Source organism: Heptranchias perlo, chromosome 8 (genome assembly GCF_035084215.1).
Source record: "Heptranchias perlo isolate sHepPer1 chromosome 8, sHepPer1.hap1, whole genome shotgun sequence".
NCBI lineage: Eukaryota > Metazoa > Chordata > Chondrichthyes > Hexanchiformes > Hexanchidae > Heptranchias > Heptranchias perlo.
Genome location: NC_090332.1, coordinates 76,894,771 through 76,909,951, shown reverse-complemented (window position 1 = coordinate 76,909,951; position 15,181 = coordinate 76,894,771). Strand labels below are relative to the sequence as shown.

General features: G+C 45.4%; 2 protein-coding genes across 7 annotated transcripts in view; one reads left to right on the top strand and one right to left on the bottom strand.

Annotated features, from left to right (window-relative positions):
• rnaset2 (ribonuclease T2) overlaps nt 1–9,033 on the bottom strand; it is a 44,855-nt gene extending 35,822 nt beyond the window's left edge. The window contains exon 1 of the mRNA XM_067989383.1: nt 8,937–9,033. The gene's annotated coding sequence lies outside the window, so the exon portion shown is untranslated. The remainder of the gene's footprint in view (nt 1–8,936) is intronic.
• Nucleotides 9,034–12,399: 3,366 nt separating this feature from the next.
• Nucleotides 12,400–15,181, top strand: part of syne1b (spectrin repeat containing, nuclear envelope 1b) — a 478,102-nt gene continuing 475,320 nt past the window's right edge. For all 6 annotated transcript variants that reach the window (XM_067989374.1, XM_067989378.1, XM_067989371.1 and 3 more), the window contains exon 1: nt 12,400–12,560. In XM_067989374.1, coding sequence (XP_067845475.1) covers nt 12,494–12,560 — 67 coding nt within the window. In that variant the 5' untranslated portion in view covers nt 12,400–12,493. The remainder of the gene's footprint in view (nt 12,561–15,181) is intronic.

Sequence of the window (15,181 nt, the reverse complement as noted above, 5' to 3'; positions counted from 1 at the left end):
CTCTTTGAAAGAGCTGTCCAATTTAGTCCCACACCCCAGCTTTACCCCATGACCCTGCAAATTAATCCTCAAGTATATATCCAATTGCCTTTTGAAAGTTCCTATAGAATCTGCTTCCACCACCCTTTCAGGTAGTCCATTCCAGATCTTAACAACCCTCTGGAAAATAAATTCTCATTTCCATTCTAGTTCTTTTGCCAATTATTTTAAATCTATGACCTCTGGTTACCGACCCACTTGCCAGAGGAAACAGCAAGTTGGGAGCAATTTATCAAAATTCTCAATTTTGAATACCTGTTAGGTCTCTCCTTAACCTTCTTTGCTCTGAGAACAATCCCAGCCTCTCCAATCTCTCCCTGTAATTGAAATCCCTCATCCCTGGTAAATTTCTGTTTTAACCTCTCCCAGGCCTTGACATCCTTCCTAAAGAGTGATGCCCAGAATTGTACACAATACTCCAACTGAGGCCTAACCAGTGTTTAGGAATGGTTTAGCATGAATTCCTTGTTTTTGTATTCATTGCCCTTATTTTCAAAGTTAGTAACCCATATGCTTTCTTAACCGCCTTATCAACTTGCCCTGCCACCTTCAAAGATTTGTGAATATGTACTCCCAGGTCCCTCTGCTCTTGCACCCCTCTCAAAATAGTACCATTTAGATTATGGTGCCTTTCCAAGTTGTTCCTCTGAAAGTGCATCATTTCACACTTATCCGCATTAAATTACACCTGCCATCTGTCTGCCCAGTTCACCAGCCTAAGTTTTCCTGATGCCTGCTATCCTTGCTATTTACTAGGTTGCCAAGTTTTATATCATCCGCAAACTTTGAAATTGTACTCCCTGTACCTAAGTCCAGGTCGTTTATACACAAGCAAAGCAATGGTCTCAAAACCAACCCCCGGGGGAACCTCATTGCATACTTCTCTCTAGTCAGAAAAACATCCGTCCACCACTACTCTCTGCCTTCTATCCTTTAGTTAATTATGTGCCCAAGTTACCACCGTCCCTTTAATCCCATCTGCTTCTGTTAGGTGGTACTTTATCAAAAGCCTTTTGAAAGTCTATATATTTATCTACAACACTACCTTCGTCAAAGAACTCAATTAGCTTAGTCAGGCACAATTTGCCTTTAACAAATTGGTGTTGGCTGTTCCTTATGCTTTTCCAACTGAGAATTAATTTTGTCCTTAACAATGTTTTCTAGTAGTTTTTAAATCACTGACATTAGACTGACTGGCCTGTAGTTACTAGGTTTATCTATCCCTTTTTTGAAACCGGGCATCTGCCCTGTTTATACAGTTATAATGTAAACTAACACAGCAAGGTCCCACAAATGGCAGAGATGACGGACCAGGTAATTCTTTTTAGTGATGTTAGATGAGGGACAAATACTGACCAGGACACTGGGAGACCCCCCCCCTGCTCCTCTTCGCATAGTGCCCTGGAATCTTTCTCGTCCACCTGATAGGGCAGGTGGGGCCTCGGTTTAACTTCTTATCTGAATGACGGCACCTCCGACAGCCTGGATTATGTGCTCAAGTGTCTGGAATGGGGTGCAAACCCACGACCTTCTGACTCAGGCAAGAGATGCTGACTGAACTAGACAAAAGTGCAAATATTTTCTTTATTCTTACAGCTATGACTGTCAACTTAATTACCACAAATAGAAATTTGGTTTAGGAATTACAATAACATGTTAGTTCTGTTCAACTTAATGTTGCAGAACTCAATCATATCAACAAAGTTGAGCTTTGAGGGTTGCTGTATGTGCTTCAAAAAACTAACCAATGATAGTGGTCATGCATTTTCTGTTTACGTCTTGAGGGGTAAATTGTGCGAGAGCAGCATTGCCCATGATATCTGCTGATTGTGGGTGATACACTGCCAGTGCCAGAATTTACCTCTGTATCTGAACGAAGTTGATATAAAAAACAAACAAGTCCACAGGAGCATTATCAGACAAAAATTGACACAGCCAAAGAAGGAGACGTTGGGACAGGTGACCAAACACTTGGTCAAAGAGCTAAGTTGTAAGGAGGGTCTTCAGAGAAGCGGAGAGGTTTAGGGAGGGAATTCCAGAGCATAGGACCTAGACGGCTGAAGACCTGACCATTCAGGTACATCTGTGTGAGTTGTCCATAATCTTTGTTCTTGGTTCACCTTCCATCATTTTGAACTTCAGCTTGCAAGTACTTATAATGTGAGGTCATATTACTTGTAACTTGGATGGACTATGGGGTAAATGTTACCAGTTAGTACTCCTGGGGCACAGCCTTGCTCGAGGTGGGGGGACACAGATTGGACAATCGAGCTTGGGGGACAACACGTCCGATTTGCAACCCCCCCCCACAAAAAAAAAATTTTAATCATCAAAGTGCATAATTAGAAAATTAGGAGGCCTCACCTCCAGGCTCGATCTCCCATTCAACTAGGAGGCCAACTTGTAAAGTTTATCTCAATTCGTAAAATTTGCTCTCAACCTAACCCCATTCCTGAACATAATTTCTGCACAAATGTCTTCCTCCTCCAAACTTCAACTTCTGCATTAAAACTAATTTCCTCTTGACTTCTGAAAACAAAAACACAAATTCTAGGCCAGATCCTTCCCCTTTTTCAGCTTATCAAGGCTAAAGCATTACTTCAGACAAACTGGCCTAATAAAGCTTCAATAAACCTATATACAAACACTCTCAGCAGACAATAAACACACTAGTACATTTACTGTCAATAAACCCTGGGTCCTGTCCACTGTTAAGAATGGCTGTACAATGAAGAGTTCTTATCTCGAGTACTCTCCCATCATTGTTTCTTCCGGATCAATAGTTGATAAGGTTTCTTGCCAAGCATAATATCTGTAAGCGACGTTAACCCTATAGTGGTAGGCTGCCTCCAACAGCATAAAACACTTTGTTTCCCTCCTTGAAAACTGATTTATTGAAAATCTGATTTAATGGATACAGGGACATAGAATCAATTACAAGAAATACTTTCAAAAGGCTTTAAATGTCAGCCTTGGCTTAGTGGTAGCACTCTTGCCTGAGTTAGAAGGTTGTGGTTTCAAGCTCCGCTCCAGAGACTTATGCCCATAATTCAGTGCTGGAGGTTTGTCTTTCTGAGGTTCCGGCTGCCCTCTCAGGTGGACATAAAAGATCCCATGGCACAATTTGAAGAAGAGCAGGGGAGTTCTCGGTGTCCTGGTCAATATTTATCCCTCAACCAACACCACAAAAAAACAGATTGTCTGGTCATTATTACATTGCTGTTTGTGGGATCTTGCTGTGCGCCAATTGGCACTTAAGCAATTGGCATTCCTTACATTACAACAGAGACTACACTTCAAATAGTATTTCATTGGCTATGATGCGCTTTGGATGTCCTGAGGAGTCCTTCTTTCTTGAAGTATGCACAGAGACTCTAATGTTAGCTATATTTTCATGGTAAAAGAAGTAATATTAAAATTAAAACACATGCTGAATCAGGGGTTATTTCTCGTCTCGATCATATGTTGCTGTAGAACCATCCTTAGGAACTGGAAATCTCACAAGTACATGGATGTTGTGTCCAGGAAGTGCAGTTCCACTAGAGCAGCTGGAGATGGCAGTATCCGTACAAAGTTCCCTCCTGTTAGAATGGTCTTTCTGCCTGATACGGACTGGCGTGTTTAAACTGAGGACCTTTGGTTGGTAAGTAGAGTGTTGTTGGACTAGGGTAGAACACCAGAATACTGCTCTACATTTTGGGTAACATTCTCGTGCTGGGGCAAAGTGCAACTGTTAACTGGAGCATCTTATGAATATAGAATCATACAGCACAGAAAGAGGCCAATTGGCCCATCGTGCCTGTGCCGGCTCTTTGAAAGAGCTATCCAATTAGTCTCACTCCTCCGCTCTTTCCCCATAGCCCTGCAATTTTTTTCCTTTTCAAGTTACTAATGAATTCTATTCTATGATTTGTGGGAAAAAACGTGTTTGATAAACAAAGGATAAAAAGGTTTGCCAAATACACGCCACAAAGCTGTAGTGTCACGGGATTGTAAAGTCATCCTCGTTACATTGCTTATGTGTGATGTTAATTTAACAAATATGACACACAGCATCAGAAGACAATCTTCCCTTTTTACTTGGTTAACTTGCTTGAATCATAAAGCAGCAATGGCACACAATGAAAGCTCTTTAGAGCACTGCGTCAATAAATGTTCAGATGCTACTTCATATCCGGACACTTAAACTTCACATGTCCCAATGTAATTTCCTGTGTAAGGAAGAGTAATTCTAGAACACTGAACAATGGGGGCAATGTTGTCTGATGAAGCAGCAAAGAACTATAGAGTCTCGACAAAACTTGCAAGTGGGCAAAAGAGCTTGCATTTATATTTCGCCTTTCATGACCTCAGGATGCCCCGAAGTGCTTTACAGCCAATTAAGTACTTTTGAAGTGTAGTCACTGTTGTAATGTAGGAAATGCGGCAGCCAATTTCAGCACAGCAAGGTCCCACAAACATCAATCTGTTGGTTGAGAGATAAATATTGGCCAAGACACCGAGGAGAACTCCCCTGCTCTTCTTCGAAATAGTGCCGTGGGATTTTTTATGTTCACCTGAGAGGGCAGGTAGGGTTTAACGTCTCATCTGAAAGACGGCACCTCCGACAGTGCAGCACTCCCCCAGTACTGCACTGGAGTGTCAGCCTAGATTGTGTGCTCAAGTCTCTGGAGTGGGGCTTGAAGCCATAGTGTTCTGACTCAGAGGCAAAAGGGCTACCACTGAGCCAAGAACTAGCTAGGGAGGAGGCTGAAAGAGATTTGGGGGTTGTTCAGTTATTATGGTGCAGCAATCAACAAAGCAAACTGAATGCTGAGGTACGGGGTAACTTCACCGATCCCAGACTCCCAGCAGGGAGCCATGCTCAAAATCGGGAGTTTGGTGCTGTAGACCAAGCACCAGCTACTGACCCTCCTGCCACTGGAAATAGCTTCTCCTTATTTACTCTATCAAAACTCTTAATAATTTTGAACACCTCTATTAAATATCCCGTTAACCTTCTCTGCTCTAAGGAGAACAATCGCAGCTTCTCTAGTCTCTCCACATAACTGAAGTCCCACATCCCTGTTGAATATAAAGCAAGTTTTAAAAAAAAATACAAAATAGTTGTACGGTATTGGTTTCTATTTTTCCTTCAAGGTGCCATTCAGCACCATCTATCCTTGGCCCGTCAGTATTTTTGCACTCCAGATGCTCCCCATCAATAAGATTTCTGCTGATCTGTCTGATTTCTCTTCTCTGTTCCACCTCACTGCTGGGCAAAGACCTGATGAGATCAGCCCAACTAAGCACATTCTTAAAATTGGAGCCAGGCCATTCAAGAGTGAAATCAGGAGGCACTTTTCCACACAAGGGCTCGTGAGAGATCTGAAAATCTCTCCCCAAAAGGCAGTGGACGCTGAGGATCAATCGGAGCTTTCAAGACTGAGATCGATAGATTTTTGTTGGGTAAGGGTATCAAGGAATATGGAGCAAAGGCGGGTAAATGGAGTTGAGGTGCAGATCAGCCATGTTCTAATAGAATGGTGGAACAGGCTCGAGAAGCTGAATGGCCTACTCCTGTTCCTATGAATCCCAGGATAATTTGGGAACTTTAAGGGACTTTTGTAGGGCATCAGTTTTTGGGAGTGGATTGCAATGTCTTGTAATTTCTAGTTTGACCCTATCGCCAGAACCCCCTTGCAGGGAAGGAGGGGGGGGGGGGCTTGGATCTGGGGCAGGCTTGGGGAAATGTTGCAATTAGTGAACCCTTGAATTAATTTCTGGTAAATGTAGACTCCACCTGTACAATAAGAATCCCAGTAAAACATGTGAGAATTTTATAGGGTTATTCTGCTCTGGTCTGGTTCAATACTGCCAATCAGGGATGATGGTGATTTGCAACCTTCATCCCCACAGCCCCCCACGTCTTATGTTTCGTTTCCCAGCCAAACCCCCGCCCCTGGGGACGGGAACGGAGGAACAAACAAGGCGAATAACGCGCGCAGTGCGGGCCGGCGGACACGCGCATGCGCGTTGTCAGGCAGCGGCTTGTTACAGTTCGCAACATAGTAACCGGAGAGTATCGGCGGCCGCTCCCGGCAGCACCGTAACCCGCCCGATCCCGACCCGGTCCAGCTCGGCGGGGACTCCGCACACTGTGGCTCAGGTGAGGGCATCGCTGCCTCCCACTCCCAGCCTTTCCCGGTAGGGTCTTTTATCTTATCCCCTCCCTTCCTCTCTACTCCTTTCCCCACTCCCTCATCTGGCTGCTGTGCCCCTGCAGCTCATCTGGGTTACCTGGTGCCTGACACATCTGGCTACCTGGTGCCTCACACATCTGGTTACCCGGTGCCTGACACATCTGGCTACCTGGTGCCTGACACATCTGGCTACCTGGTGCCTCACACATCTGGTTACCTGGTGCCTGACACATCTGGCTACCTGGTGCCTGACACATCTGGTTACCTGGTGCCTCACACATCTGGTTACCTGGTGCCTGACACATCTGGCTACCCGGTGCCTCACACATCTGGTTACCCGGTGCCTCACACATCTGGTTACCTGGTGCCTCACACATCAGCAACCTGTGAAATTACAGAGGGCCCAGGGAGATTTATTGTCAGAAATAATAATAATCAGGGCCAGGCTGTGGAGATCAGCCATCCCCTGGAGCCAGGCTCTCCTCACTGCACCTGTTCTATTTATCATTGCAGGTTGGTGCTTTACCAGGCTCTTCACCTGGGGAATGGAGCCAGCTCACAGCCACAGGGAGATGAAGTTGTCTGGGTGGACCAGGGTTAGGGTTACTAACTCTGGTTGGACATATTCCTGGAGGTTTCATCTGCCGCCAACTGCTCGGCCCCCAAGCTCCCGCCATTGGTCGCTCGATACGTCCATCCTCACAGAGCCCCGCCTTCCCATGCAAATTGGGAAGCGAATAAACTCTTTGTTACCTGATTGGATGATTCTTGACTGTCAGTCAAATAGCCTTTTATTTCCACCTCTAATATTTTTGTCACTAATAAGCGAAAGTGTTCAAAGAAAATGAAAAAAACACAATTTTTTTAAATGCCCCTATGATTTTTCTCCCTGGGTTGTTCGCAGCAGTGTCCTAGAGATTCAGTTTCAATTCTTGGAGACTCAGGTCAATCCTGGAGGGTTGGCAACCCTAGGGTGGATGGTCCAGTAACTGAACAGCAGAAGACTGTTCTCACTGGTTGGTCAAAAGGAACACAGACTGGAAGATGGAGCTAAGGCAGGTAGATGGAGTTAAGATACAGATCAGCCATGATCTAATTGAATGGAGGAGCAGGCTCAAGGGGCTGAATGGCCTAATCCTGTTCCTATGTTCCTAGACTGAGGATTAGCACCAGAGGAATGAAAGGGGAAGTTAGAAGAAATGTTTTTACACAGAGGGTTATTAGAACAGGGGATGTTTTATACAATGGGCTATTGTGGGAGAGAGACTACAGTCAATCAAAGTCGCATATTTCAAATTATCTTATAATTCAATTTTCTTATTGCTAAATTTCCAATTTGCTGGTGTTATTTATGTTCTTTAATCCAAATTATTGGATAATACATTTTTTTGAAAGAAAAAGTTTGCATTTATATAGCGCCTTTCACAACCTCAGGACGTCCCAAAGCACTTTACAGCCAATGAAGTACTTTTGAAGTGTAATCAAAATGTAAGAAATGCGGCAGCTAATTTGCATGCAGCAAGTTCCCACAAACATCAATGTGATAATGATCAGTTAATCTGTTTTAGTGACGGTGGTTCAGGGATAAATATGGGCCAGGACACCAGGGAGCACTCCCTTGCTCATCTTTGAATAGTCCCGTGGGATCTTTTACATCCACCTGAGAGGGCAGACGGGGTCTCGGTTTAACGTCTCACCCGAAAGACGGCACCTCCAACAGTGCAGCACCTCTTCAGTACTGCACTGGGAGTGTCAGCCTGGACTATGGGCTCAAGTCTCTGGAGCAAAGAGTGCTACCTCTGAGCCAAGGCTGACACCTGAGTGCAAAAAATAACTCAGAATTATCAGGGGGAGACCATATAATATAATTTAAACAGAAATTGGCTAACTATTTGAAAGGGAAGAATATAAAATGTTAGAGGGAAAGGGCAGGGAAATGGGATTCAAGTAGTTATCACCAGTTGAAGAGCTAGTACCAGTACAGGGATGATGGGCAGAATGGCCTACTTTTGTGCTGCAATTTCTATGATTCTACATCAGGTGGTTTATTTGATTCCTTATGTGGACCCTTCGAATATCTTCCTGCAGAGAAATATTGGTGTAACCCTCTTAAGGAATGAAAACACGAGCCAGTTACCTAATCTGTACTTGTAGCTAACCATTAATCAAAGCAATTTGAAGTGTCTTGCAATTATCTGCAGACCCTGTATAGTTATTAAGAGTAATTTCATTTTCTGATATTGCTATAATATTAATGATTTCATTTTTTTCTGATTGGTGGTTAATTATTACAATGATAGTTTGCTAACAGAACAGTGTTATTGGACCAATAATGTCTGATCTGGTTTATATAGAAATCATAGATTTCTTCTTATCCATGAATAGAATGTAACTACTATTGTGCTGCATGTTTAATTGCAGTCTCTTCGGTTTCCTTGTTTACTCTCAATGGTTACTGGTCCAATCTCCCTCTGTTAAAAGAAATAACTTGCATTTGTATGATGTCTCTCACGACCGCTAGATGTCCCAAAGCATTTTACAGTCAATGAAGTACTTTTGAAGTGTAGACACTGTTGTACTGTAGGAAATGCGGCAACGAGTTTGTGCACAGCAAGATCCCACAAACAGCAATGTGATAATTACCAGATAAACTATTTTTTTTAAATGATGTTGGTTGAGAGATAAATGTTGGCCAGGACACCATGGAGAACTCACCTGCTCTTCTTCGAATAGTGCTGTGGGACCTTTTATGTCCAGCTGAGAGGGCAGACAGGGTCTCGGTTTAACAGCTCGTCCAGCTGATAGTGCAGCAATTCCTCAGTACTTCACTAGATTATGTGCACAAGTCTCTGGAGCGGGGCTTGAACCCATGACTTTCTGACTCAGAGGTGAGAGTGCTACTGCTGAGCCATGACACCTGATAAGCCATATGTTAATTATTAATTTTTCAGTCCATGTCTCACATTCACTGGTCAGCTGGGTTTCAGAAGTTAAAAACCAAACTTACCTCAAATGAATGGTGTAGAGTTAATTCAAACTTTACTCTTAAGCAGCAAAGGGGCTCAAATGCTAAATGAAAGTTGGCAGTATAGTGATAGGATGCAAGATTGCCCTGCATTGCTCCAAACGCCTGAACTCAGCTAGGTTGTAGAGGAACCAGGGGCGGGGGGGGAGACGGAGCTAGCGGGAGGGAAGAAGTGTCTGGCAGAAGTAAAGGCTGCTTCTGAAGGCAGTGAAGTTTCATTCTTCGAGTAGTGTTGCACACATAAGAACTTGGGGTAGGTGCCAATACACTGATGCTTGGCACTATCACATTACTGTGCTGTCACTCTGCCCATTCAGAAGGCTGGGTTTATTGTAGGGTGGGGTATTTCATTGTCCTTTGTGCCCTCATGGCTCAGGATTAATGGAAAATTAAAGCTCCACCAAAAGAGTTTGATGTCAGACAAGGCTCAGGGTAAAGCTTTATTGAGGCATTTGGCTTTTAAGTTTTTACGCTATTGAAACTTGGTGAGTCGGACTTCGTAAGTGATTGAGGCTGGTCCTCACTTTGTGTGATGGGTCCAACCTTCCTAACTCCTTCAGGACTGCATGGGTTATTGGCAGTGTTGGGTGGCTGGGGAGCTACAGGGTTCATCTGCCTATGTGAGTTTGGGGGCGATACTGCAATCACACCTCGGGGACAGGTTAATCCTCCCCCTGCACCCCCCCTCCCCCACCCCTTGCAGTGGGGCTGTCCTCAATGGCGCCATTCCATTTGGAAGCTGCATGTCTATCTCCCTTCCAGGGGTCACGGAACAATATGTCAGACACTCGCCCTCACATCATGGCCGGCCCACGACGAGAGGTGTTTGGAGGGGGGGTGGGCATCCCAGACCAGTGGTTTTTCAAAGGTAGGGGCAGTCAGTCCAGGGGGCTGGGGATAACTCTTGAACCTTGAGAGGCTGTGAGTCGCTGGTGTGTTTGTTTTCCCCAGCAAGTTGTGGATTAGAGAGTTGGAAGATGGCAGTAGGGATGAGGAGCACCAAGAGTGTCGAATGTGATAGTGCTGCTGTCATGTGTCTTGTTTGGGGACCTGGTGCTGAATATACAAAATTGATGGACAGGAGTGGACAGCTGGCCCATCAAGCCTGCCCCACACCTCATGATGGCCAGAGCATCATGGCTAAACACATCCTCCCTCCTTCCCGCCCCCCACAGACATGTAATCTCCCGGGAGAGGCAAAAAAACAGAGAAAAAAAAACAGGACCAATGAGGGAAAAAATACTCTGGAAAATTCCTCTCCGACCTGCTCAGGGGATTGAAACCAGTCCAGGAGATCACATGGACCAAGTGTTATCTATAAAGACACTTATCCTCGATATGATGCGATTTCAGCCCCAGTCAAGAACCAGTCCAGCTCCCTCATGACGGCAGACAGAGAGTCAGCACCCACCACACCAGCCGGCAATGTATTTCAGAGGCTCACTACTCTCTGGGAAAAGAATAACCACCTAACATCCAGTCTATTCCTACTCTTGCATAGTTTAAACAGCGGATTTTTAAAGTGTGAGCATGTCCTCTATTAATGCTTGTTGAGGGGGACCCATAATAAGAAGGAGACCTCGTCTCTCCCCACCCACTGCTTTGTTCAGCATTGAGTCAGTCAGTGGGTTTCGACAAGCTGACTCTTTCACGTTTGAAGCCATCTGTTGGGGCTCTATATTGAAAGTAGGTGGTGGGGGTGAAGGTTCTTGCTGGGTTTTGGTGGGCTGGCAGCTGGGACCAGGTGGGTCGGCTGGGGAACGTTCTCCTCTCCTCCTCGGGAGACTGGATCAGGAGGCCTGTGCCGCTGGGAGGCTGTTGGGTACAGGGTTCTGAGCCCTGCCTTGGGTCAGGGGTGGGTGGGTGGGTGGGTTGGGAGTAGAAGAGTAGGTGATGAGCATTTGTTTACACAGGTGGGGGGCACACTGTATTTTTTCTCCACTTGCTCAATTTACACATTGAGATGGAACTGTGCTGTACTGGTCACGGACCAAGGACTGCGGGTGAGACTTAGTTTAAAAGGAGTCTCTGGTCCCATAGCCAATCCACTACCTGGACCACATTCCCATGGGACCTTTCCTGAAGCCTGATAAAGTTCCCATTTTCCGATGGACGATCCTCTCTGTGAAATACAGCACCAAAATTCTGCTGCCCATATCCTAACTCGCACCAAATCCCGTTCAGCAATCACCCCTGTGCTCGCTGACCTACATTGGTCCCCGGTCCGGCAATGCCTCGATATTAAAATTCTCATCCTTGTTTTCAAACCCCTCTATGGCCTCACCCCTCCCTATCTCTGTAACCTCCCCCAGCCCTACAACTCTCCGAGATCTCTGCGCTCTCCCAATTCTGGCCTTTTGCGCATCCTCGATTTTCATCGCTCCACCGTTGGCGGCCGTGCCTTCAGCTGCCTAGGCCCTAAGCTCCGGAATTCCCCCCCTAAACCTCTCCACCTCTCTCCCCTCCTTTAAGACGATCCTTAAAACCTACCTCTTTGACCAATACCTCCTTATGTGGCTCCTGTGTCACTTGTTGTCTGATAACGCTCCTGTGAAGCACCTTGGGACGTTTTACTATGTTAAAGGCGCTATATAAATGCAAGTTGTTGTTGTCGTTCAGTAGGTCCTTTCATCAGATTTGTAACAAGTTCCATTTTTTTGAACACCCACTGCCCTAGCCGTGCTTCACTTTACTGTAAACCCAAATTGATTTTTTTCCTTCTTATGGTCACTTATAACTTTGGCCAGCTCAGTTAGAGGAACCAATTGACATCGACGTTTTGAGTAACCATCAGCTTTCCTGGATGTATTCCTGCACTGTGCACTCTGCTGCCTGCTTGTTCTGATAGCTGTCACTGCATCCTTGACGCTGGCTGCTGCCTTAATTAGTCCAGAGCTCTGTGGTTTGTGCTGTGCATGTCTTTACTGATCTGTCAGGGTGGATAATCAGCCAACGAGGTTTTAATCGTCTTAAGAAGGCGAAGATTTACATTAAACCCTGCCATTTCCTTTCAGGGAGCTGAGGTCATTTGGAAAGCTACCCTTCTTCAAAAAGGAAGTTAGAACACTCTACGTTTCTGAGAGCAAGGCTCTCATTGGGTGTCGGGCTGCAGTGACTCAGCTCAGCCCTGCTGAATGCTGCAGGCTGCTTCAATGATGCCGTCTGAAGCACAGTGACCTGAACGATTCATTGCAACACCGACTGGCACATTCTGTCGAGCCAAGGCTGGTGTGCGACGAGTGAGAGGATGGCGACATCACGACACTATGGGAGATCCCCGAGGGATATTGCCAATGTGATGCAGAAATTGCAAGGTGGGTTCGGTTATATTGTGCAGCGACATTTGTCATTCATACCTCAGTGAAATGCCATTCAGCTGTATGAATGTATTAAAGAAGGAATCTTTGTTTGTCTGTCACAGTCCCCTGCTCACCGTGTTCATATTATTGCAGAATATTCCTGTCTGCAAGTTACATTTTTGTTCTGAAATATGCAAAGAACTTTATATTTATGCTGAATCAGAAGTGACTAAGTTGCACGTTTAGACACCTGATACTTTACTGACATTGGATGAACCCGATGAATGCTTGTGTCCTCTATCGCAGTCTACTTTAGAAGCTGCGTGTCGAGGATGAATAAAGGCCGAATCTAGATTTACGATGAGTCCTGAGGTTTTAATAGCGTGTACTGAAAGCTACAGGTCTGTGATTCTGATTATAAACAACAGTCAGCGATTCAGAACACATTCTCAGTTACAGTTAGACCCAGACTGGCTGGATGGAGAGGCAGAATGTTGCTGCAGCATTAATCCATGTATCAGGTCAAGGACACGCGCATAGCTGGGTACAGCCTGCAAGATGTAATGACTTTGTTCAAGGGAAATCTACACCTCACTTTGAACTGTGGTTGTTAGAGATGCCAAAGAATGGCTGGACTCTGAAATCAAGCTCGAGTTTGAAAAGATTTTTTTTACTGTTTACTGTTGTTTCCAAGGGACCAATTACGTTCAGTTAATCAAACAAGGAAACCTGCCAGCTGAGTTAAAGGAGCAGCTCTCCTTAAATTTGACAATATTACTGGTAAAATTGGCATTATTGAGCAATTCCATTTGCAACAAATAAACTGACAATGTTTAAAAGTTGACTTTATCGGGGAGAGCAGTAAAACTGAGTCATGCTTTGTTAAAACCCCTGGGCAGGCATTTTGAGTGTGGATGGGATGAAATAGTTGCATTGTTGCCATGACCCAATTTGCCAGGATACATGGTGGGTACAGGACTATGGGGAGAGAGTGGGGCAGTGGGAATAGTTTGGGATTGATACTGGGCAATGGAGAGAGAGTGGGGCAGTGGGATTAGTTTTGGATTGATACAGGGCAATGAAGAGAGAGTGGGGCAGTGGGATTAGTTTTGGATTGATACAGGGCAATGAAGAGAGAGTGGGGCAGTGGGATTAGTGTGGGGTTGAAACAGGGAAATGGGGAGACTGGGGAGGTGGGATTAGTTTTGGATTGATACAGGGATACGGGGAAAGAGTGGGTCAGTGAATTAGTTTGGGATTGATACAAGGATATGGGGAAAGAGTGGGTCAGTGGGATTGGTTTGCGATTGATACTGGGCTATGGGTGGAGGGAGATGGGATTAGTTGGTTGTGGGGCAGATACTCTAACTCTTTATTTTTTTCAGAAGTTCCTCGGGAAGGATGAAAATATATTCAAAATTGTATTATTTTTAAAAAACTTTTCTGTATGGATGTTCCTTCCTCCCACCACTCTCTCTCCAAACAATCTTGCTAGTCTTCGCTTCTCCTCCCCTCTTCTAATGGAAGGCTCATTGCTTGGGTACATTTTCACATGTGCTAATATCTGGTACCTCAGCCAACTTGTGTGCGATACTTGACAGCAAGTGTTAGTGAGCTATTATATTGTGGGCTGCATCACCATTGAATCTAATCCTGTTTTCATCCACACACGTGCAAGCACACACCCAACATGCTTATACACACCCAACACGCACACACATACGCACGCACACACAATCACACTCATGCACACACACGCTCATGCACATACACACTAGGAGCAGCCGATTTCCCCCCGCCTTAACTCAGCACGCTGAGGCTAAGTGCAGCTGTCCCACCATTGCCCCTGCTGAGATCAGCTGACTCAACAAAGACCAGGGATTGAACCATGTAACATCCTGGCTCAGCTGCTCAGCCATCTGTGGAGCCATGCTGCTACTTTAAAGGTTTCATGAGCTACCACACTATGTTTACAAGACTCTGTGTCCTTCTGCACTTAATTTTCTTTTTAACTGCTCACTAATTCTCCCACACTGTAATAAAGCTCTTCCCTCTATCTCGTTTTATCAACACTAGGAATGAGTGTCATGCTTTGAGGGCGGGCAGGCATTCTTCAGCCCTCACTCTTCTATACCAGGCAATCTAAAAGGAGGAGCTTTGTAATCCCACAATATCTCACTATCCCTTCTCCCCCCTCTCCTTTCCATTGTCTCCCCTCTACTGCTAAAGACAGTGACTCATGCCGGGCTACAGTTCCACAGCAAAACCTCATCCGAGTGGCCAATCTTCATGTACGGGGCGTGGACTGTGAGTACTGGCAGGCTATTTGACTACACGAGGCATCATTGTTGAGCTGAACATGATCAGCCAACATCCACTTTCCAGCTTGTGTCCCTGGCTCGTGAGCATGGCTGCAAATCGGGGTTGATTTTTTTCCCCTTCTCTCTGGCCCAGGAACCAGGAGGCCAGCCAGATAACTCAGCTCAGACAGGAACTCGAGTTTTGGGATCCTCCTGGCTCGGAGTCACACCAGGCAATGCATTTGCCCACTTGAGCCCACTGGAGGAGGGGGGATGGTGGGGGGGGGGGGTGGGGAAGGCCCCATAACCCTTTTTTGTTTGATCTCTTACACTACA